General features: G+C 45.4%; 1 protein-coding gene across 1 annotated transcript in view; it reads right to left on the bottom strand.

The window, feature by feature from the left end:
• Nucleotides 1-353: 353 nt before the first annotated feature.
• TTYH2 (tweety family member 2) overlaps nucleotides 354-24374 on the bottom strand; it is an 83626-nt gene continuing 59605 nt past the window's right edge. Inside the window, exons 5-14 of the mRNA XM_063120084.1 lie at nucleotides 21471-21566; nucleotides 20849-20921; nucleotides 19923-19992; nucleotides 18099-18154; nucleotides 16736-16828; nucleotides 15490-15582; nucleotides 15236-15378; nucleotides 13345-13530; nucleotides 9412-9490; nucleotides 354-2714 (exon numbers count right to left, since the gene is read on the bottom strand). Coding sequence (XP_062976154.1) covers nucleotides 2634-2714; nucleotides 9412-9490; nucleotides 13345-13530; nucleotides 15236-15378; nucleotides 15490-15582; nucleotides 16736-16828; nucleotides 18099-18154; nucleotides 19923-19992; nucleotides 20849-20921; nucleotides 21471-21566 — 970 coding nt within the window. The 3' untranslated portion in view covers nucleotides 354-2633. The remainder of the gene's footprint in view (nucleotides 2715-9411; nucleotides 9491-13344; nucleotides 13531-15235; nucleotides 15379-15489; nucleotides 15583-16735; nucleotides 16829-18098; nucleotides 18155-19922; nucleotides 19993-20848; nucleotides 20922-21470; nucleotides 21567-24374) is intronic.

Below are 24374 nucleotides of genomic sequence, written 5' to 3'. Positions count from 1 at the left end.
TGTATGATTGTTAATTCTATGAAGATATTTTTTTAAAAAAATGGATCTCTCTTAATGACAATGTTCAGTTTGGGTTATATGTGTAATATTTTTTTGAGGGTGCACGTTTTTAGGATGCACGTTTTCAATTTGGTTTAACTATATTATTTATTTGAAAACAATGCAATACAAAAATAATTAAAAATGAATTTGTGTGTTTGGAGGGGGTGGTTGTAGAGTCAAAAGTCACAAGTTCCTTCTGGCCTCTGAACGTGATTAGCTGTACCTAATAAGCCCTAATTCCAAAGACGTGGCTCTATACGGGAGAGGTGGGGGGAGGAAGCCCTCTAGAACACAGGCAACTGAAGGTCACCTTTTAGTACAAGTGTTTATTATTTGTTTTCCAATCAGTACATACAAATCAGGCATAGCTCCAAAGGAGCCTGAGATGAGGTTAGTTCACATGCGCTTTTAAAAAACAGTTTTAACGGTATTGTTACAATGACACAATTAAAAGCACAAAATCAGGGTTCTCCCCTCCCCATGCCTTATGCTGTAGTCAGTCACATATAAGATGAATGTACAAATTATGTTGCCATACATGATATGTACAAGATATCCTTGATAAAAGACACAGTGAGTCATTGCTGTCAAGTAATTAAAACCTCCAAGTGGCATTGTATGCTTAGGAGGGCAACTTCGTACCTCTGCGGGTTTTAGCACGGTTACCATTCTGAACAGTGTGCAGTACAAATGCTGCTAACCTGGGCTGATGCCAACCCAGGAAGTTTCATTTGCAGTGTTCAGGTCTGAGAATGTTTTCTGGGTTCTTTGTGCTTGGGTGGGTAGACCCATCCGTTTGTGTCCCCATGAGAGTGTTTTTATATATTGCTTTGTCTTCCAACAACGAGCAACTCACTGGGAAAATTCGACACAGCCTGAGCAAATGCAACCTCACTGACTTTAAAATAAAAAAGAGAGATAAATTGCTTTTGGCAAAAGCTGAAATTCGATTAGTAAGAGGATGGCACTGGGGGTTAACGAACATTCAACTTTTCTATTTGGACATATTTTGAGCCCCTTCCTCCAACTCCTCTCCCCACCTCCCAGCAGTCCCCCATTGCCAGATTAGGACATCTATCTTCCCTCCCTCCAACTCTCTCTGATACCAGATGGAGAAGGAGAATCAGGGTCTGTTTGGAGAGACAGTGAAAACTGCTAGCAACTGCTACAGTGATCAACAGTTTTAGTTTACTACTACTTCAGTTGTCTCACTGCAGGAGAAAGTGGACATCACCAAAGTGAAATTGTGCTAACACACTTTCTGCCCATAACATCTTCAAAGGAGTGCTTTAGAGCCATTGCTCCCCATTATATCTATATAACTATATCGATATATCAAATCCAATTTTCCTTGTTATTTTTGTCCCCCTAACATAGTGAGAGAACAGAATGCTTGAATGAGTTGGCCTTTTTGCCATACACAGAGAATCGAGTTACATTGCTTTGGGAGGTTATTTGTTAATTTTGTTTTCATTTTTTCTTTTAAGAAAGATAAAACAGTGCTAAAAACAAGAAGTTGACTTACAAAATATTCACACACATATAAAACAATCCATATGTAATTATGAATAAAAAAAATCTGTAAAAAGACCAAAAAAAGGTTATGTTCTTTGGATAGCCAATATAAAACACTGGAAGGAAAATAATAATAATATTAATAATAATACACTGAACAAAACAAAACAAAAATACACAAAAGAACAAAAATATATATCAATTTGTTCCAACTAATACCTGAGGCCATCACAGCAAAAGTTGCTGAATTTCATGTTAATTTTAAGAGCAAAGGAGAATACTGTGTGTGGATCATGTACCGTCTACAGCAAATGGATGCTGTCAAAGAGGGATGATGATAAAGTAGCATAGTGCCCAGCCAGCCAGCCAGCCATAGGCTTTGCGCAGAGGCCTCTCCAGAGGGGAAAAAAAAAGAAATTAACTCTAGTGGTTGATATTGCATTTGACTCGGAAGTGAGGACCATTTTCTATCGTAGCATTCACCCCATTGCCCTTCAGTCATTGTGCACCACGTGTCAGTGTTCAGTTTAACTTGTACAGTATACTGGTCTTATTATTTGCTCTAATAAAATTAAAAGGAAGCCCGAACCACACCATCAATGATGGACAAAACAGCCCCAAAGTCAGTGCAGGGGAAAAGGAAATGGGAATTGACAAGCCTGTGCACAAATGTGTGACAGTGCAAACCCTCATTCCTCTCCCCCCCCAGCCCCCGCAAAAAGGTTGGGGGAGGCAATGCACTGGTGGCAGGAAGGAAGAGGAGATGCTGAGTCAAAGAGAAGACGTCAGAGCAGTTAGCTCTGAGGATGGAGGCACTGGGTACCATCCTGTGTGTGCAAGAGAGGAAGACTAAAAGTTGCGAGAAAAAAGCTGCCAGTCGAGCACGTGGGATAAGCCCTGGAAGACTCTCCGGAGTGCCAACGGGACGTCTTCTTCAGCTGACTCCCTCTCTGAGCGCCCTTCTCTGCCACTTCACCATGGAGGCAATCCTATTCCCTGCAGTCCACGTGCCTTCAGTTGTTGTCAGGTTCCGCTATAGCAACATTGTTTGTGGGTTTTGCTCTACCAGGTGAGTGCTAGGCTGGAAATTCGTTGCCATACTGTCGCCTGTGATCATCATTAACCGAAAGATAGGTGGCTCGCATACTTGGAGAATACTAGGGAGAGAAGAGATGAGGGGAGAGAAGTTAAGGGAGAAAAGTTAACACCTGGCACGTTCAGCTAAAGGCTTGGGATCTAATTGACAAAGGGTGCTTCCAGACAAAGGCCTCCTAGTGCCACGTATTAGAAGGCACGGAGCAGCTATTCTGTCTGTTTTTTCCTTAATGGGTTTTCTGCGGTAAGAGAAAAAGATGGAAGAAGCAGTAGGAAAGCACAGGGGGGTTACAAGTTGAAGACATCGTCATCTGAATCGCCTGTAAACATTTCATGAATGACACAGGGTGATGTTGGGTCTCATCAAAGCCTCATCTGGAAGCATCCAAAGACTACAAGATCATTCCTAAAATGCCTTTGCAAAGACCCACACAATTAATATTAATACTACAATACAGAATAACAGCTACATTTTTGCAAGGGCTGCTTGAACTTTTGCCTACGTTTCATATGGACAGAGAAAGCAGAACTACTTCTTGACCATTGGCAGGGATGGTGGTGGAGTGAAATGAGGTGACAACGGGAAGGCACCTGGAAAAAAGGAAAACTAGAATGCTGGCAAGGGCAACAGTTTTGGGTATTCCAGAAAGAAACTGGGATAGGTGAGGGAAGGGAAGACAGGCACAGAATACCCAGCAGAAGTGTGTGTGTGTGTGTGTGTGTGTGTGTGTGTGAAGGAGATCCATCTGTCTTGGGAGTGTCACCATTTGGACACACAAAACAAAATTCATCTGTTTCACCCACACAAATTTTGCATTTGTTTAGCGTCAACAACAGCATTTTAAGACAGTAAATTCCTTCCCTCAACCCTCCTCCAAATGACAATAATCTTCAACTTGCTCTAATTTTTTTAAAAATGTGGACAGTGCCCATTTTATTCACTGCTTTGGGTCCCAAATTGAAGAGGAAGCAAGGTGTTGCTGTTTTCTTTGAAAAGTTTGCTTTCCTGCAAATTTAATCTCCAGTTCTGTTTACAAAGTAAGGGTTCCTAGAAAGTCTTAAGTGAAGAGGATGGCATAAAGCTAGATTCTTTCCCCTATTTATTACTAGTGCATGGTAGAAATTTTAGAAAACTCCAATAACGTTACTGGTTAGCATGTTACAATGTTAGCATAAACAGTAGGTTATATTTGCATCCTAAGACCTTTGCATTATGGATAAATGCTACAAGGAACTCTTGATTAAGTGTGGTTCCTTACAGTATGTACCTGTATGGGAGTTCCCCAAGCAATGTGTGAAGTGGCTGTAAGATTCAGGTTTTAACCTCTTCATAGTTTAAACCAAGGATTGGCTGACTACTTTTCTTTTACTAGAATCCCCACAGTCTACAATATTGTGTTACTTAGAGGCAATTCTAGGTTCCTTCCCAGATGATGAGTTTTTTGTTCTACGTTCACGGAGTGGGATCTCTATTTACTCCCAAGGCACTACTTCTGTGAAAGGGACGTCACATGTTCCCAGAATGTAATGAACTGAGCAATGGGCTTGGATAAAGGAGACCTGGGTTCAAATTCCCGCTCAGCTAGGAAGACTGGGTAATTCATTGGCAAGTCAGTATCTCCCAATATAACCTACAACAAAGGATTGTTGTGAAGATAAAACAAGGATGGGGGAGAATCATTATGGCTGCCCTGAGCTCCTTGGATACAAATGCAATCATGCAATCAATCAAAACAACCAGCAATGGTTATGTTGTTGCTGGGAAAAGGCAATTCTCCCCTTAGCTAGTACAACTATTGCCATTCTCTGCTGCCGTGTGGTGAAGCCTGCAATCCTGTACACACTTACCTGAGTAAGCCCCACTGAAAACAATGGGATTTAATTTTGAGTAGAAATGTATAGGATTACACTCTGAGCGACACAGGCAAATAGCTAGTGATTGTCTAGGCAGGGTATCATCAGTAACTCCTCCTCGTCCTCCCTGTCCTATTCTGCAAACTTAAATTTCTAAATATTTCTAATAAGAATTCAGTGGGCAAAAGCTCTTAATGCAGCCCTAGGGATTGTTGTTGTTGTTGTTGTTGCTGCCTTGGGGTTTGCCTGTTTTTAGTTTTTAAAGGCTGAAAAGCTCCCACATCCTGCTCTCCAGTTCATAAACCCATGTTGAAACAAGTCCTCCTAGACAAACCTCATTCACCCTGTAGTGCTTCATCATTCACTTTAAGGTGGATTCTTGCACTGAGACTCGATGGCCTTATAAGCCTCTTCCTACTCTATGATTCTACGTTTTCAGGAACTTTAACCTGAAATTGTATTTCCTGCTTTCCACTTCTTTGCAAAGCCAGTTCTAGAACAATCGGTACCCAGCTTTGTGTATTTAAAAAAAGAACTGGCAAACAGCAGAATGGCCATTCTCTCTGGGATGAAATGGGATTTCACAATACTGGTACTATTGGAAGTATAGCATTAAGGAACAGCTGGGTGTGTGTGTGTGTGTGAGAGAGAGAGAGAGAGAGAAAACAAACTGAGGGAAAATAGTGTTTTCCAAGTCACAGCATTAAGGAAAATTATTCACAGTCTATTTTTCTGGAACTCAGAAAAGCTTGAAAGCCTTTCCTTGGGGGGATTTAAATCCTATTTAAATTGGACTGTTCAGAATATGGAGGGAGGGGCTCGAATTAATCTGGCAGCATTTAGTTCCATCGTCATCCTTGAGCTTTTCCAAATGCAAACTCTGCAACAGCAAGATTAAAACCTCCCACGCTGGCACAGTGCCAACATTCAAACACCTGATTTTAAAATAGCCCCCGTAAGAGATGGAACAATTGTCACTTAGGCTTAAAAAATGAGATTGTGGAGGTTTGTAATTCAAATTTCACCTATTCTGTTCTTCCTGATTTATAATCAGCCCCCATGGTTCCCCTCTACTGGATGGCCATGGCTACATTTTGCTGGTTCACATTGTGAGGCTTCTGCTCTCATATATATATATATATATATATATATATATATATATAATATATTTATATATACACACACACACACACACACACCTATATATCACAAGATCCTCAAGATTTCAAAACAAAACAAAACAGGGCCATATCTGCACTTGGGTATTCACACAAGTACAACGAGCCTCTAATTTGCATATGGGGTGCACCACAAACATGAATCTGTCTCCAGGGCTAACAGAATCAGGTGCCACACTGCTATGCAGAGTTCAAGAGTGCATACTCAGGTCAGCTTCAGATGTGACACCAGAATGAGGTCCTTTACACCTTGCCCCAAATAAAAATGTATTAAGTTCTCTAGCAGGAAAGACGTGGAAGCTGTCTCCACATTAAAGGACTGTGCATCTCTAAGGCAGGGGAAAGGGCAAAAGATCTATTTTGGACAGAGGAGCAGGACGTGGGGAGACACTGGAGCTTTCCATTTCTTCTGCATCAATGTCACATGTAAAGCTGGTCTTCGTCTAGTCATTCTCAAGAGGCAGGGAAGTATTTCATTTATTACAACTCAAGTCAAAGGACAAGTTCCCCAATATTTTCCTGCCCTTCTTATTCAATTCAAGGCTAGCAGGCACAATCACTTTGGAGGCTTCTTTTCATCCATGGTGATATTTTGCGTCATTACCCATTTATTAAACACCGAGCGCAATTTATTTTCTGAGGTGATTAATAAATAAAATAAATGAAAGACTGAAGTGATAAAGTGGCTGAAGTGATCACCTCCATCACAGGCCCAGGACTGAATGTAACTTGTTTGCTTCAAAAAGACTGCAGCAGTATACTAAATTGGGCTCTGGGCCTGTGGAAACTAACCTCAAAAGGTCCTTAGTTAAAACGATGGCACGTGATTGTACTGACACAAACCCCTCAGTACATACCATTTTACTATTTGGGGAAGTTACTCAAGTGGAGATTTTATACTAAGGTGCATATTACATATATACAATACATACATGCTGTACATCTTACTACAACATCTCTACTTGAATAAGTGATTATATAGCTATATATTCCGACTAATATTCTGGAGAAGAGTGAGTACTGCTCAGATGGGGGTGGGGGGAAACGGAAGTTAAAGTCCAACATATTTACATTGGCATAAATGTTTATGGGCCAGAGATCACTTCATTACATACATGAAATGTTATCTTCTGTTGGCAGGTGGATGGTAGTGGTGGGATGTGATTGCAAAGTGACGCTATAAATGCTCCAGCCATGCAAGAAATAGGTGTTTTACATGCACAGCGCAAGTGTAAATGAAATCTGGTCAAAAGAATGAAAGATGCCAAGAGAGTCTGATCCAGTCCTAAATGGTGATGAATAATGTGCATAACACTTAGAGCACTAGTGGGCAACCCGTGGCCTGCATGCAGCCCTCGGTCACTCTCCATGTGGTTTGCAAAGAATCAGGTAGCCCCGCCCACTTTTCTCCACAGCCCAGCTGATTGGGATCAGCTGGGTGGTAGGGAAAAGACTGCTTTTCTGATATTGCTATTAGCAGCGTCAGGATAACAATCTTGATCAGGATTGCTGGGTGGATAGTCTTTCAGCTTCCCAATCTTGATACTGCAGAGATCACCATTTTCCCACTGTTAATAGCAGTGGGGAAATAGTGGTCTTGATTGGGATTCCTGTAGGTGGGTAGGCTTTCATTGGGATCGCTGCAGGCAGATAGGCTTTGATTGGGATTGGGGGTGGGGGAAGATGTAGTCCTCAGGGCCAAAAAGATTGTGCATTCCTGATCTAGAGAGGCAATTACTTCCTATAAGTCAGCTTGCTTGCCACTCCCAATCCCTATTGAGTCCAAGTTCGATAGCATCAAACCTCCAACTCAGCAGCTTTGAAAATTGTTGTTAACATTTCAATAGTCACACTCATTCTGATTAGTTCATTTATCCTTGATTGGATCATTTTTATCTTTTGTGCTGTGCATCAAGTAAAGCGACACACCCCTCTTTGCTGTGCCTTCTGGCTCTGATCTCATTTTGTATAACAACTTCCCCCACCCAACCCTGCCAAGCTTCTGTTTGTGCCCAAGGCCACAGCTAGACCTAAGGTTTATCCTGGGATCATCCAGGGTTTGCCCCTGCCTGAGCACTGGATCCCTTGTGTGATCCAGGGATAAACCTTAGGTCTAGCTATGGCCTAAGTGTATATCTGCCAAGTGAGGGGAACACTTCATGCATCTAATGCAGTGGGCTCCTGCCCACACAAGATTATGCCACAGCAAAACTTTTCGTCTTTAATTTGCCACAAGACTCTTTATTGCCCCTTGGGAATTCGTCTACCTGTAGAGGGAAATCTCTAGTTGGGTAAACCATAATGAAACAAGTGGCTTTGAGGTTTCATGGCATCACATTTTAGAGCTTCTACTGACTCTAAAACATTATTGGCTGGAAATATATAGTTCTTAAAAATCCTACTTACATCACAGGTTCTCAGCATGATGAGAGTTGGGATAATTTGGCCTACAGACTAATCAATGGTTTTTTTGTTTAGTTTTTTGGCTCCAATAAAAGCACCACACTCAAAATAGATGCAGCAGGCCCCAGCAATGAATCATCTTATGGGAGAAATGGAAAGTGCCTGAAATTCTGGGGGAAAGCGTTGTTTTCTCCAGAGTTCCATCCTGCACAGAGCTGGGAAAGCCCTCCAGTTATCATCCACTAAGCCTAAACACACCTACTGCAAATCAAAGAATGTGGCAAAGGTCTGGCATTTGTAAAAGCCCAGATTCCAGAGATTCTATTCTTTACAAGGGGAGGGGAATTTCACAACACAGGGAAGTAAATTATGGAAAGTCATCAGGAACGGGGTGGGGGTGGGGAGACCCCAAAACAAACTGTAGCCCCAAACAATGAAAAGATACAACAACAACAAAAAATGAATTAAGTGACTTACTCTTGAAGGGCAACATAGCTCCAAAACAGTTGATGCAAAAACAAAGCAAATGTTAGCAGGCAAGATGTGCTTTAAAGGAACATTGTGCCAAACTTAATAAGAGTGCCTCTGCTTATAATGAAATAAGTCTGAAGAAAAACTTGAAAGGGTTATAAAAAAAAAGCAAGCAAAAATATATATATACTCATCTTCTAGATGGTTAGAACTGGAAACTCTTTTCTCCAGAAGGAAGAAAATTAAAATACTAAATGCGCACAGAGGAAATAATATATATTTATGGCACTGTGTGACATGGTTGTATCGTGGGAGTGGTGGGGAGAAAATGCAAAGCCATAGCTATCAGTGGGAAAAAATCTGTCAATGCTTGCAGGAGAGCCTCACAGAACAGTTCCCAGGTGTGACAAGTGGACCCAGGACCAATACCATAACATGAAACTGTTCTCCATGCTATTGCAACACAGTTGCCCATAGCTGGCCCAGCGAGGGTGCAGTCTCCATGAACTGTACCCTCAGTAGCTGGTCATAGGTGATGCAGCTAAACAACTATGGGAACAAGAAATGCCAGCCTCCAAAAAGGCAGGACTTCCTGCAACAGTTTCCACCTTTCAGCAGATATGAACCTCTGTCATTTTCTGAAAGGTCTGCATTCAGAGAGAAAAAAAAAAGCTCTTTTCCTCATCTCTAACATCAGAAACAAAACTATTTTGGCTTTTGACAAAAGCAGGAGGCTTTCTCGTCCCAATTTTTGTTAAAAAACATATTTGTCTATAGAGAGAGTGTGTTAGTAAAAGCAGAGGGAATAAAGGGTCTGTTATAAAAATGATTTGGCCTCTGACGCCCACCGTACCGTGGGGGGAGGCGATCCTCTTCCAATCAGTGGGACGTTTTCATAGCGTGGGTTCCCACCAAAGAGCACAGCTTGGTTCCTGCAGGTAGAGAGGAGTTAGATCAGGAGGACAGTCTATTAAAATGAACTCCGTTGTGAGTCTTTGGCTTGGGAAACATCTCTGTTCACATTCTTACAGAAGCAGCCAATCTTTGTTGGGGGCAGGGGTGTGGGGGGAGGAAGAAGGGAAAGAAGAGGTGCTAACTCAATGAGCCGGCTGCTTAAGAAGAAGTAATAATGCCAAACCAATCATCCTTTTCATCAGAAATAGTACATTCCGCTGAAAAATATTGCTGGTCTAGTACATGGGTGACAGAGAGTCAGCTGCAGCCCATTGAGACAGCCACTGTATGAATTCCAGCAGACCATGGCAGCACTGTGAGGGAGGGGAAGAGAGCACGCACATGCCCATACTTTACCTCAGCTCTCTTGCCTCTCCATTCCCCACTCTCATGAGCTCTGCCCTTGGTCCATATGACACACTGAGGGAAAGGGATTCACACCAGCCCCAACACCTCCATATTCCTCAAGCACCCTTTCCCTCAGTGAGTGCTTCTGGTGACAAGAGCCTGACAAGAGACGTGGGACTAAAGAGATGAGGCAAAGGCTGCACGCGCATGCGCTCTTCTCTCCGCTTGGGATGCGGAGGGACTCTTGGCGGCCTATCAGAAGTCAGTCAGTGACAGACAAATTGACTGCCGTCAACAACTGCTCACCTCTAGCCTAGTGATTCCCAAATATTATTCCACACAAAGAGGGAGAGGGGTGTGGGTGGAAGAGGAGGGATTTTGACCCTGTGCTAACCTTTTGAGGGTTTCACTCAAGTAGCTAGGTGAAAGACTAGCAGCTCAGAAAGCAGCCCTCAGGAGGTTCTACCACATGCAAGCTATGCATGTGGTACAGACCTTTCATGGGACTGTAGCATCCCTGGACCCCCATAGTGGAATCAACTTGTCTGAAAAGCTTTCCCATACGTCAAAAGCTCCTTGCACGTGGTCATATAGTCTTAGGTGGCACTTTTCCATGCAAGGATTTAACTGTAGCTTGTCAGAACCAGTGCATTTGAATCGGCTTCCGCTTGTCCCAGATCTGGAACGGGCAGACTAAGGAATGCTTCTGAAGTTATATCTGGAGAAAAGAAGGCAGGAAAGCAAATCTCACTTTCTTTCTCTTTTAAGTTATACTGCGAACAGGCAGCAAGAAACATTCTGGGCACAGTAGCTTTAAAACTGGCACATGCTGAAATATCGTTTTGCAGCATTGAAAGGAAATCAAAAGTTTGAGTCATTCGGGGCTCTAAACCTACAGTTCCATCTGGACTTAAATGATCTTTCTAAAGACCAGTTTTCCACATGTCTAATCGCCACGTTTGCCACAGCAAGGGTGCTGCTGCCGTCGGGCAAGCAATTAACAAGGCCCAGCTTTCCTCCTAACCTTGGAGCTGCAAAGGTGGGCATGGACCATCTGGGCAATGGCACAGTGATCCCCTCCCCACCTCCAAGGCTGGGGCTGATTTGGCTACTCCTGAGCAGAGGCAGTTTTAATGCTGTGACCCTGCAGCAGCCCAACTGGTAAGCTCCCCTTTCATGCAGCAGCGCTTTTTTGGTCATACAATATCATACAGCATAAAAATATACTAGATACAAGGGGTGTCATAAAGCACATAAAATATGCTAGATACAAGGGGGGTTCTAAAAAGATTCTGGGCAGAATAATCAGGCATGAAGGCAAATGCAAAGAAGAGATAGTCTTCGATCGTCTGGAAAAGGCTGGCGCCCTCCTTCATGGAGAATATTATGCTTGAATGTCAGGGACTTAAACCTACACGGCCACCTCTTTATGGGGTTGGCTGATTTAGGACTGTGTTACATACTGCATCCTCCCCTTCATGGGGATATCTCAACGTAGTGAAGGGGCCGTAGCAAGCATGGCCGGCTCTTCCTTCACACATTTTGAGGGGTTTGTTTGTTGGGTATTGCATTTTTTACTTTATTTCTTTATTTGCAAATATAAAACTTAATTATCAACAGGCTACAGAAACATTATATGCAAGGAATAAGTGTTTTTATACTGTTGTTTTTGATGCTCTTAAATTTTGTATATTTTTAATGTTTACTGTTTTTAACTTTTGTAAACCGCCCAGAGAGCTTCGGCTATGGGGCGGTATATAAATGTAATAATAAATAAATAAAATAATAATAATAAAAAACAGGCCCTCTTCTACAACTTCCCACACATCTATTCCAATAGGAACCCCCCCCTCCCCTTAGGTAAGGGAATCCCATGTTAGATCCATTTAACCAAGGGAAAGATTGTCAGCACTTGACTCTGCTTCTGATAAATGTTCAACAGCTGGCTGAAGTCCAAACTGCTTGTTACCCAAGGTCCACATGACTGCTGCCAACCTACATCTCCTTCCCTTGTTATGTTTGGCTAAAGAAGATGTGACATGACATCACCCAGAGGTTCTGCACCCCAGCTCCACTTCACAGGCTGCTGTTTTCTGAGGGCAAAGGAACTGCACCATGATACGTCGTCTTTAATGGAATATTACATCTGGTAAGACTGGCAACATCCAGGCGTGCCTGCTAATACAGGGGTGGGCAGTAGGGTGAACGTGGGCACCAGTGCACCCCCCTGACACTTTTCTTGGAAGTCCCCAATGCACCCTACCCCTCCCACTTTAAACAAACATACGAAGATTAACACATTTCCTTACCAGTTGTGGGTTCAAAGGAACTGTTTAGTGTGTTGGGGCTCAGACCCCACCTCTGCCTTGTCTTTGGGGCAGAATTACTTGTTGTTTGGGACTAGCCACACCTCTCATGGCAGCCATTTTGTAGTGGTGCCCAGGAGAGTTTTGCAAGTTGCGAAATGGGTTCACAGGTCCAAAAAAGTTGCCTACCCCTCTTCTAGGGTGTAGCACTATGGACCTAACCCCCTTCCTCTTCACCCCGTTATTACTGTTCATTGATCATGCCCTTCTAATCTGCTGGAAACCAGCGGCTAAGCAGATGAATCAAACGGATGGGAAGGAGCACAGAGGAGCGAAGTGGGCAAGTCTTTCCTTATCAAGTGGCAGCCTGATGGAGCCATTTCGAAACTGAGACAGCACGTGCTTCTCGTTCCCTAGATAACAAACTGCTAAAGATATGTAAGTGGGCAGTGACCTTTTGGTAGAAGAGGATGCAAACTTAGATGTTAACACAGTATGGAAAATAAACCACTGAGAGATTGTACTATACTCAGAGGTAAATAAATGACACAAATAAAATCAATCAATCAATAAAATGCTCTGTGTGAAATCAAATGCTTGCAATATATTAGCCAACATCTGTTCTAGCAAGCAGTATTGCTTTATCCCTTTCGTCTGTCATGGCAATAACACTTTTCACACCTTCTCTAGCTATTAGCATTTCAAGGACTGCATCCATGGGTTTTTCTTTTTAAAAGGCAGCCTTTTTAAAAGGCAGCCACAACTTGTAAGTGAGATTTGCAAGGTTTTCTATCTTTCTTTTCTTTAATGGGAAGGCAATTGCCAGAGATTTAAGATCTTTCAGTGATCCTGTGCCGGCTCATCTATTGGGTGGTTGGAATATCTGTCCTACACGGGTCTATGAGGGTCACTGGGTTGCCAGTTGCTGAGGCGGTGGTATGGATAGACACAGTGGTTCTCAGAAAGGGATGAAGCGATGGAACCAAGTATGGAAAGCAGCATGGGTCTCAGCAGGCGCATGTGGTACCAGAGACTAGAGAAGTAAGGATGAGAGGCACACCTGGGCATCCAAGACACCCAAACAGCTTACGAGTATCTCTGCGGTGACCTTGGGAACCCCACAGGCCTGGATACGGGCGTAGGTGCTGACACTGCTATCTCAGGCATCTTGTACTTACATGTACTCAGACACCGGGGCATTGGAGATGGTCTGTGCTGGAGGCTGAAGACTTGTCTGGCTGCCCAGGCTGCTACTGTAGCTACAGAAACTGCGGAGCTGCCCACGGGTGGGGTTGTGGGCCGCTATCCGGCGGGCCTGTGGATTGAAGGGGTCTTCTTCGTCTATGTCATCGTAATCACGGTCTCTGAGAAGAAGGGAAAACAACCCAGTAGCACCAGTCTGAGACACCAACTGAAGCCCTGGTCATGCCCAGCAAAAGGTCATGTTATGCCGAGACCAAGGCTACACGTCTCGGTGCTGGAGAAGAGCATGCTTCACTGGATATATTGGCAAAAGAAGAAGAAACGGCCCTGGTTTGGGTAAAGAGGCAGATTTCAGGATCTCAGATGGTTTTTAAGATCCCTTTTGTGTAGGCTCTCTCTTGTAAGTCATTAGCAGTTGTATCTGAAAAAGAGAGCTTCTCCTGTCTTGTTCCATGGCAGCAAACTCAAGTGTCTCCATGGAAACCCAACCCTGGTTCATGTGCTGAACAGGAACACAAAGAGAAGCGTAAGGATCTCGTGGTGTTCCTTTCACCTCTATTTTAATAGTGGAAGTAGGACATGAAGCTTGCAAGCTGAGGGAATTGATGCTTTAAGCACCAAGAATACCCATTAAGGGGCATGCAAGAGATGGAGGAAAGGAGGGAGAACCTTCCTTTGTTGCCTCCCTCTCCCACACTGGCGCACATATCTGTTGGTCTGTCCTCTTCTCTTATTGCTGCATTTCCCCCCTGGCAAATGAAGGATGAGTGCAGAGGACCTGGTTGTTGTTTTGTTTTTGTGAACCGTCCAGATATACTGCCCCTTCAGCTATTGGGCAGTATAGAAATCCAATCAATCAATCAATGTGAGGCAGCTGCTCAGCAACAGACTTATGGGCCCCATAAGTAGCTTCTAGGAGGCTATGCAGGAGCATTACCAGGTAACCTCATGTCACGTTAGCTAGACCAGGCTCCTACGCAACCTAGAGTAACCTCCACTGGCCAGGATCTGGGACCATTCTGGAGGCTCTCTGATAGGAACCCTTAATCTGCACAGCTCTTGCACATGGTCAGGGAAGATAAAGAGATCAGCCTGTGATTCTGGTTACACTGTTCCCGCCAGCAAGGATATGGAGGCTTCAGATGTTTAAACACAGAGATGCATAACACCAATGGTTATTGTGTTGATCCTCAAGGCTTGACTTCTGCAATGCGCTCTACATAGGGCTACCATTGTACCTATTTCGGAAACTTCAACTAGTTCAAAATATGGCAGCCAGGTTGGTCACTGGTACACCTAGGGGTGACCACATTACACCAACATTAAAAACACTCCACTGACTGCCAATTAATTTCCGGGCAATGTACAAAGTGTTGGTCATTACCTTTAAAGCCCTAAATAGTTTGGGTCCAGGTTACTTGCAGGATCGCCTCCTCCCATATAGTCCGCCCCGCACACTCAGGTCCTCTGGGGTGAACTTACTTCAGTCAGCTAAAACTAGGCTGACTTCAGTTTCCCAGAGGACCTTTTCTTCTGTCGCCCCCAGATTGTGGAATGGCCTGCCGGAGGAGATTCGTAAAATTAACTCTTGTGTGATTTTAAGGCAGCTTTAAAGACTAGCCTTTTCCGGCAGGCCTATCCAGATCAATGTTAAATCATGAATTTTTAAGATGTATTGATTCCTGTTCTAATGTTGTTCCCCACCTCGATCTAAAGGGAGAGGCGGGTAATAAATAATTTTTTAAAAATTATTATTATTATTATTATTATTATTATTATTATTATTATTATTAAAAACCCTCCCTAATTAGCAAGGTTATTTGGTTCCCAGTGTGGGGGAGTTCCTGGGAGACTGGTCCATTTTACCTGCTGGCTAAATGCTTCCAGGCGCGTGGCATGGCACAGATGATGGTGGAGAAGGACACAGCAGCCAAGAGAGAGAAGAGAATGAGGTAAAGCAAGCCTTCCACCCCATCGTAGCAGATCCCGATCAAGGCATCCAGATAATCCTTTAGTTGGAGAGGAGTAAAACACAGAGAGGAGGGGAAGCGTCTTGGTCCGGTGCCAACAGAACTAATAGCCCACACACCCCAAAGCGCGCCGTGCCTCACGCCACTTACTTTGTGCAGGCCTCTGCAGTCCAACATGGCAGTCAGTTGGTGGAGGCTAGTCTCAGAGTAATTCAGCAGCTGCTGTATTCCAAGCAGATCTTTCTGCAGCAAGGGGGAAGCAGTGACCGGAAGTGGCATATTCTCAGCGGAGAGAAGAGGTGACTATAGATCCAGTACGATGGCCTAGCAGTCATACTGGATCTACTTCCCCAATACAACCAGAAACGGAGACAAAACTAGTGTGCATGGCCCGGTACCATGACGCAAAACCCTATGAAGTAGCTCAGGGCTCTTACTCTTTGTGCTGCTGTTGGCTACTAACATCCCTATGGCCCAGCTTTCCCCAACCTGGCGTTCTCCAGATATTTTGGACTACAACTCCCACCCTCTCCCAGCCAGCATACTGCTATAGCTCTATTTGGGCATTTTACCTCACACAGTTAATAATCACATGAGGGGCAGAGCAGAGCTGCCCCCTCTGTAAGACCATTGGGGCGGGCACACCTGCAGAAGGCACCCTGTTCTACACGTAGGGGCTGCCCCCTTGATTTAGCACCACCACTGCACAGGGTCCCATATCACACAGCAGGTGCTCCCTCTTCTTCAGATGCCCTACAGTGCAACCATGCTGGATGGGTGAGACCAGGGCCAGGGGGTGAGGCCCCACTCTCCCCCTCGCACAGCTGCCAATCACATAAGGGATAATGCCTGAACTGGACTTATTCCGTGTCAAAAAACATGGCCTTGGTCCAAAAGGTAACAGGATAGTTTCCCTGGTCATAGGCAGCTCTGAGATTAAGGGCCAGAACTGCAACTAAGAATTCATAAAACTAGTCCATAATTCTTCAAGGTATGCAAAGTCATGACCAGGTTAACTGCTGACTGGGCCCTCACCCCTATAAAACTGCACTTCCTCAGTGTCCTGAAAATGGCTTCCTGCTGCTATGGTAACCCACCTAAATCCTTTCCTGTAGCCCTTTCGCCCTATACGGCCTATCACCTAGATGCGTTACTCCTTCTGCTGTTTGCTCTACTATCAGCCTGTCCAGGAGAGAACCCAACATTCTTCATCCTGAATAAGTGTCCCTCTTCTCATATTACCAGCCCAGTCCTCACCAAACCCTACACCTTGAAAAGAGATTTATTTAAGCCACCAGTTCTAAGCATACACAATGTGCATAACATAGAAGCCTCCACAAAAAGATCATTATACCCCAGTTCTATAGAATAATACAATGCTCCGGGCGCTGTTTACCTCCGCTGTAGGGAAAAGAGGCACAGCAAACTGCATGAGGCCCTGAATTTGGATCTGCATGGTCGTAAGGGAGCGCTGGTAGATGGTCAGGGCCTGCAAACAAGGAATATGGTAGGTAATCCATTAGCCAATCTTTTACTCTCAGGCTCTTGAATACGAAGTCAGGGAGATCTTCACTACCTTGCAGTAAGCAGGTTGATATGAGCCCATTCCAAATTCTTGGAGCCACCCCCCCCCCCCGCCCACTTTTGCAGCACTAGTCAAAACATCAGACATCTTTTTTCTCCTGTGAAAGTTGTTGTACCGAAGGGCTCTCTTAGAACTATTTTATGGTTCTAACTGAATGGTTGATCCTTTCCACAGAGAGGTATAGAGCGTCTCCACACCAGTGGTATATGGCCCATTTGTAACTGGTGCGGAAAAAGAAGGAAAACCCTGTGAGGGAGTGAAAACAAGCCAAAGGCGGAGGCAGAACCAAGGATATCTTCTGCAAAATATTATTTGTAAAAAAGTTTAATGAAAGTGCCAAGTGCCTACGCGTTTCGGACGCAATGTGTCCTTCCTCAGGGCTTATTTTTAACAAGGTTTTTGCAGTTGTCTGCTCCGTGAAGTACTAAGCTTCACGGAGCAGACAACTGCAAAAAACTTGTCAAAAATAAGCCCTGAGGAAGGACGCATTGCGTCCGAAACACATAGGGACTTGGCACTTTCATTAAACTTTTTTACAAATAATATTTTGCAGAAGATATCCTTGGTTCGCCTCCGCCTTTGGCTTGTTTTTCACTCCCATTTATGAATGGCCACTCACAGAAGTTTGTGGGTCCTTTAGATGACACCATCAGTTTCCTGCATGTCTCCCACACTTTCCCCCAATTATCTGTTCTAACCCCCACCCTGGATATCCCAATTCTTCTGAAAAATCCAAGGCTATGAAAGAAAAGGAAGTTTTCAATTACAAAGCATGTGGTCAGCAATTCAAACCACATGTTGCCCCTGTACTCCTGTATAATGAAGCCCATCACAATCATTCAAAGGAGCAGCCCCGGAAAGGCAGGGTGATTTTCCCCTAATGTAGAGATGGTCATAGAAAGCTAGGGGGATTTAGGGAAACCATAGCCACATGTGTTACATAAGGAGATGTCAGTGATGGATCTTGCAATGTAAGATTCCTTTTCTAGCCAGACATCACTAAAAGAGAGGGAATGCTCACAAACTCTCCCCATACACAAACAGAACCTATCATCTAATGGCAAATTCATTCACAGATTGAAAATATGGCTGCTTCTTCCCACTCCAGGTAGACTAGAGACATACTAGTGAAGACTTATCACCACTAGTGCTTGCCCATGGCCAGGGACTTTACCTGCTGGAAGGGGTTGGTCAGACTTTGGGTGCAATACAGGTAGTATTGTACGATCTCTACAAAGCAAAGTGAGTCAGAGGTTAGTGTGTGGCACCTATAGTCAACATAACTTTAGCAAGTCCAAATCCAAACTAGGACTGTGTCAGCTTTGAACACAACATCTCAGTAGATGATACAACACAGCACAGAGAGACTCCTTTTGCAATGTTGACTCTGCCTAGCATTGCTGAAGGGGAGATGCTGCAGAAAAGCTCAGAACGTAAGAGACCTGCTGGATCAGGCCAAGGATCCATCTAGCCCAGTATTCTGTTTGCACAGTGGCCAACCAGCTGCCTACAGGAAACCCACAAGCAGGACATGAGGGACACAGCACCCTCCCACCCATGTTCCCCAGCCACGGGTGTACATAGGCACAATGCTTCTGACACTGGAGGTAGCACATATAGCCGTCAGGACTGCTTTCCATTGATGCTTTAGGTCTAAGGGTTACGCCAAACTGATGCCAAGGCCAAAAGCAAGGGCAGGGTGCGCATATTCCATGTGCCACATAGGACAGAATGTGGTGTCAAAGTAGGGCTTTGCAAGAGCGTCAGCTTTCACGGAAGGTAAAAACTGCCTGTCCCTTACTCTGAATGCATGGGGCATTCACAGAGGATAACTGGCGAATGAGAAGGTTAATACCCACCACTCCTCCTTCGCCCTTCTGGCACCCACTGAGTCTCTCCAGCAAGTCCCCCCCCCAAATATACAGTTCTGCCTTAAGGGAGGGAAAGTGAAATTTGAGCCGTCAGCTTCAGAAAAACACACAGCTCTTAAGTCTCCAGCAAACATTAACAAAAGGGAGCTTTTGGCAGGGCTTCCAATAGCCAGGAGTAATCTATGCCCTATATACCCATTCCTGTTCGACTGCCTAACAGGCTATCATCCCATCTCTCCTTCCCTATCACTCCTAATTCTTGCAACTAAAATATTTGAAGTTAGTCAAAAACCCTCTCCACATTGTAATCAAAGTTTAGGATTATGCAAAACAGCCCAATTGGTATAATTAATTGCCTGAGTTCAACCTGGCTTTTCTTTGAGGAGAATTTGTTGCAGCACGCCTGAACCCCTATGAGGAGACTGGTGCATTAAGAGTCTCAGAGGAAAGGCTGCCTCTTTAAATCTGGGCTACCCAAGGAAAAGCACAAATGTTACTAGAGGACAGGTGACCCCCCTGACGTGTACCCTGGCTTCTCATTTCATGTCCATCGTTGGCTGCAAAGAAGAGCTTCTGTGCTTATCAGCAGTGGAGAGGCAATTAAGGGGGTTTCAAGCGCTCTTCCACATTTACCAGCTGCAAAAATGAAACTGATAAGAGGAGGAGAGAGGATTAGCTGGACAGCGGTCGAAGAAAACGTCCTTCTTAACTAAGCGGAATATTCTTTGAGCCAAAGGCAACGGGAGATGCAAGCGTAACTGCAACCATGGGCACCCTCTCCACGGCTGTGCATGTTCTTAATCCATGCCTGCAGCATTATTCCCTGAGAGCTCTACACATCAGGGCAGACTTCCCAAGGCTGGTGCCCTCCAGCTGTTTTGGACTGCAACTCCCATCGTCCAGGACCACTAGTTATGCTGGCTGGGGCTGATGAGGTTTAAAAATCTCAAACCTCTGGAGGGCAAGGGGTGCCACGGAGGCCCCTTGGGGAGCAATGCTTGCTTATGTGGTGTGGTGGCAGGGCACAACGCACCACAGTCAGTTAGCACCCCTTCTCTTCAGCTGACTCTCACCCGAGGCAGGGCTTGCCTGCATTTCCCAAACAGTGCCAAAAGAAATAACCTTACCTGCACTGAGGTCCCCTTTCGTCATGTTCATGATGAACTTATCTGGGGCCATGCAGAAGTCACTGGTACCCTGTGAGAATCAGAATTTTCAAAAGGGAGCCACCAGGGCTGGAAGAGGGCTTAAAATCTGTCTGAGGCTTAAAAACTGGTCTTTGCATTTCCCACATGTAAAATGTGCACATCTGATTTGAAGGTTTTGAGGCTTTCTATGGAGGTGGATTAAAATATTACTCTTCCGCTATCTTCCCTGAATGTACAACAGTCATACACATGTGCAAACAATGTGCACAAGGTGCTTTTGGCATCATGAATGAAAACATCCGCAGCCACAAACTCAGCCTTTTGGGGTGGTGAATGAAAGCAGAACAACGGGGAGGCTGTAATATTAGTAAAATGCCTCCTGTTCAAATGGATCTCCTTGATGCATCCAGCTACTGAGAAAATGGAACAGACTAGATTGTGAATGGCAAAAATGGAAACTAGGAGCCAGCTGCTTCTCCCACTCCCCAAAGCTAACTGCAGAAGATATGCATGCCTAAGCCCTGCCTGAACAACACACAATTAAGAGCTTGTTAAAGAGGGCTGAGATTACCACTGCAAACATGTTTGTGACAAATGAATATGGAACCAAGAGACTGCGTTATTCTGGAAACCTGAATGCAAGGAGGCCTGCCGGAGGCCTAGCAAGGGGTTCAAAACGTTTCATTGCCTCTAAAAATCAGCTCCACGCCAGAAAGCTCAGGTTAGACAGAACCCAGTTACCAGGGAGAGCTACTAGGTTAGCCAGGCAGGGAGCACACACAAAAAATGCATAGAAGCCAACATGATGCATGGAGAGCAGCTATGGGTTCAGCCTTCAAAGAAAGCCCAGCTTCAACCTAAGGGAGACAGGAAGCAAACAGCCCTGACACAATCCTTGTGCTTACCACTGCTGCTGAAACATCTGCTGCAAAGGAAGCCCAGCTGAGAATGAGTGTGAAAAGCCCACAGCACAGCATCCTGTGGACAAAAGGCAAACTGAAGGAGGGAAGAAGTGGGGTTCACTGAGAAAGGGGCAAGGCTGGGAACTAGGAATCCCACCACTAATTAGGCTACGATCCTATGGCCCAAGGGGACAGCATCCCAAGGAGACAGAGGACAAATTGGATCTCCCCACTCTCTGAGGTCGAAGACAGAGGTCCAACCTTAGAGGGGAGAGATCTGATCTTAGATCCCTCCTCCCTGATCCCTTGGAAAGATCTGCAGCTCTTACTTCCCAGATGCCAGAGCTCCTACATAGGGAGAGCTAGATGGTGGAAATGAGAGGCATCAAATAACTCTATCAGTTCCATACTGACCACACCAATCGGAAGAAACCCATTCTTCCAAGGCGGCAAGATAGGGAATTAACAAGCTCCCACTACAGGCCTCTGCTAAACATCATTTTGGGGGGGAGACGTGAATACACTCTTGCCTCTAAGACAGTCGGACAATGTCAGGTCCCTGGGCACTATGTGTGTGCATATGCTAAACTCTCTGCCGCCCATTCCAATGACTGTGCGTACTCACGTAATAAGCAGACATCTGGAGTGCTTAGCAAGTCCCAGGCAGGCAATAAGGCAGATCACCAAGTCCAGGATGAACAGCAAGAGGTAGGAGAGCCATCTGTGGAGAGAGGAAGCAGCTAAGCCTCGGAGCAACCTGCAGTAACTCAGTCCAGAAGAGGGCATCCACCGAGACCACCAGTATTAAACCTGGGGGGCTGCACTCCCTCAAAACCACTGGATTCGCTACTGCAGCATGAGCAGGGCATTTCCACAAAGATCCAAGTTTGAGAAAGACAGCCCTCCCCCTCCCCTAGAGCACTCATGTCCTTCCAGATGTTCTGGCCTATAACTCCCATGCTCCCTCAACACTGGCTCTGTTTCTTCCCTTTCAAAAACACTGTTCATAACATTTTGCAGGAGAAAGTATCACCAACAGCTGCATCACTGATTTTTGGGCATGGACACATTCTTTTGGGATGCCAGCAGAGAGAGAGAGAGGGAGGGAGGGAGGCAGGGAGAGGGGGGTGATGGTGATGCAATTATCACGTACAGCTTAAAAGGATTTAATTTTGCATAAAATCTTACTGGAGTGTTTCCTTACAAAAGTATTTATGGATGTTATGTAGCTCTAGTCCTCATTATTTTATTATGAAAAAGAAGCTGGAAGACATGAAGTCATGCAACAGGTCCTTTTATTTTTATTGGAATCATTCTGCCAAAGCAGTTTGCAAGGAAAACAGGAAGTGATCTTTGGGTCAGGCATTGTGTGTGGTAGGCATCACAATGCAGAAAGAAAAGGAGTCATGGCTATGTCCAAAGTGCATGTGTGCGGTTGTCCTTGGAAATCACTTAGACTAAGGCCTTAGCTAGACCAGGCTATATCCCGGGGTGAACCCCGGGATCATCCCTGTGTGTCCAGATGACGCACAGGGGATCCCGGGATCAGGGAAGGATCATCCCTCCCTTGCCCCAGGATACAACCCTACACTTTGGGCCTGCTTTTTCCGCGGTCTCGGGCTGAGCCCGAGACCGCGGAGCATGTGGCCCATTTCCGTGGGTTTACCCAGCTCCGCGCAATTACTTGTGCGGAGCTGGGAGTGCTGTGCCCATTGGGGTTAGAGTGGGGGGAGCGGGGAAATGAAATGAATTTTTTAAAAAAACTTACCTTTGCGCACGACCGTTCGTGTGCTCCGTCCCCTTTAAAAAAAAACACATGGCGGGCGCGACGCCTCTCTTCCTGAGGTTGTTGCGCCTTACGTGTAAACAAGGGCGAGATCTCGCGTTAATTGCAACGCGAGGTCTCTCCTCGTCTCCCCCGGACTTTCTGGTAGGTCTGGCTAAGGCCTAAGATGACAACAATCTTGTCCCACATCTAGGAGTTCTGAGTTCAAGAGAGACTTGCTCATTATTTAGGGACATCCTGGTAGGCCCTAATAAAAAGTATTGTCTGACAAATTTTGAAGAATCCTGTCTGCCTCCTTGTAAATCAAGCTTGCTTTGCTTCGGCTGAGTTCACTCTAAGAGGTAGTCCAACATAGCCTGTCTACAGTGAGATTAAGTGATTTGTCTTGCTTCCCTGAGATAAACAGTTTTACAAGTTTAGCTCAAAGGTCTAGTCCAGCAAGTTTTCTATACTCTTGACCTTGTTTCCTACACACTGACCTTCTAGGATGCCCACAAGAAGAACACAAAAGCAACAGTCCTCATGAGACAACAAGACAAAACCATTTCTGAGAGGTTCTTCACAATATTTATTTATTTTATTTATTTATTTATTACATTTTTATACCGCCCAATAGCCGAAGCTCTCTGGGCGGTTCACAATATTCCAGTCTCAGTCCCCTGCCCTGACCCCTCAATCAGCAATTCAGAACCCAGCTACTATTTTGAGAACCACAGCATTTCAAGTCCATATGTTTGTGAAAATATGTATTTGGGTGGGTGGGTGGGTGGGAATGGCTGTTGAAGTCTCAGCAGCTGGCAAGGGAGAGGCAGGATGTGCTGAGCACCCAAGGAGCAGGGATCCAGCATCCTGCATCCCACCCTCCTCTCCCTTACCTGCCTCCGTCCGCGGTCTGTCGGCGTCTTCAATTGAGCCCGCGGTTCAACCAGGAAGTCTGGGCCACTTGCGGGCTCAATTGAAGACGCCGACGGACCGCGGACGGAGGCAGGTAAGGCCCCCCTCCCCCTTGGTCCCTTACCGGGCTCTGCTGCCATCGCTGCACGGGTGGCGATGGCGGCAGGGCCCGGTAAACCTCCCACCCTCCTCTCCTTACCTGTCCGGGAAAGCTGCCAAGTGGCTTGACAAAGATAAGCTCACACAGTTGGTATCTTAGTAACAAGGAATTTATTGCAGTTACAGACTTCGGAAGCAAGGTCCAGAGATGCAGTCCAAAGGTCACAGGAGTAGGCACGGGTAAATGTTGTCAGAGGCAGTCCAAGGTTACCACAGGATTCCGGAAGTCGTCAGGCGTGGTCACGGGGTCCGGGAGTCAAGGCTGGGTTCAGGAACTCGGGATCTGGAGCGAGGTGCGTGCTCAAGAGCTCTGGGAGCCAGCTTCCACCGAAGAGCTCAGATAATCTCTGACAATTTGGCAGGGCTCCTGGCTGCTCCTTTTATCCTCAGTCAGAGTGCTGAGTCAGCGTTCCGCAGCTGATCTCTGATTGCTTGGCGTTTCTCTTGAAGGCGGCTAGACCGCCTTCGGGTGGACTTGTCCGCCCTTAACTGGCTGAAACTGGGCTGGTCCCTCTCCTCCCCAGATCCCTGCGGCTCTTCCAGAGTCTTTGCTGGCATCAAGCCCTCAGAGCTGGCAGAGGTTCCTGCTGGCCTTGGCTCCTCTCCCTGAGGCTCTGCCACAGCCTCTGCCAGTCCATTCTCTTCTCCTGAGCCAGGCCCCTCTGCACTGGGTCCAGCCTCTGCCACCTC

Source organism: Elgaria multicarinata, chromosome 3, assembly GCF_023053635.1.
Source record: "Elgaria multicarinata webbii isolate HBS135686 ecotype San Diego chromosome 3, rElgMul1.1.pri, whole genome shotgun sequence".
Lineage (NCBI taxonomy): Eukaryota > Metazoa > Chordata > Lepidosauria > Squamata > Anguidae > Elgaria > Elgaria multicarinata.
This window is presented reverse-complemented; position numbering and strand designations above follow the sequence as displayed.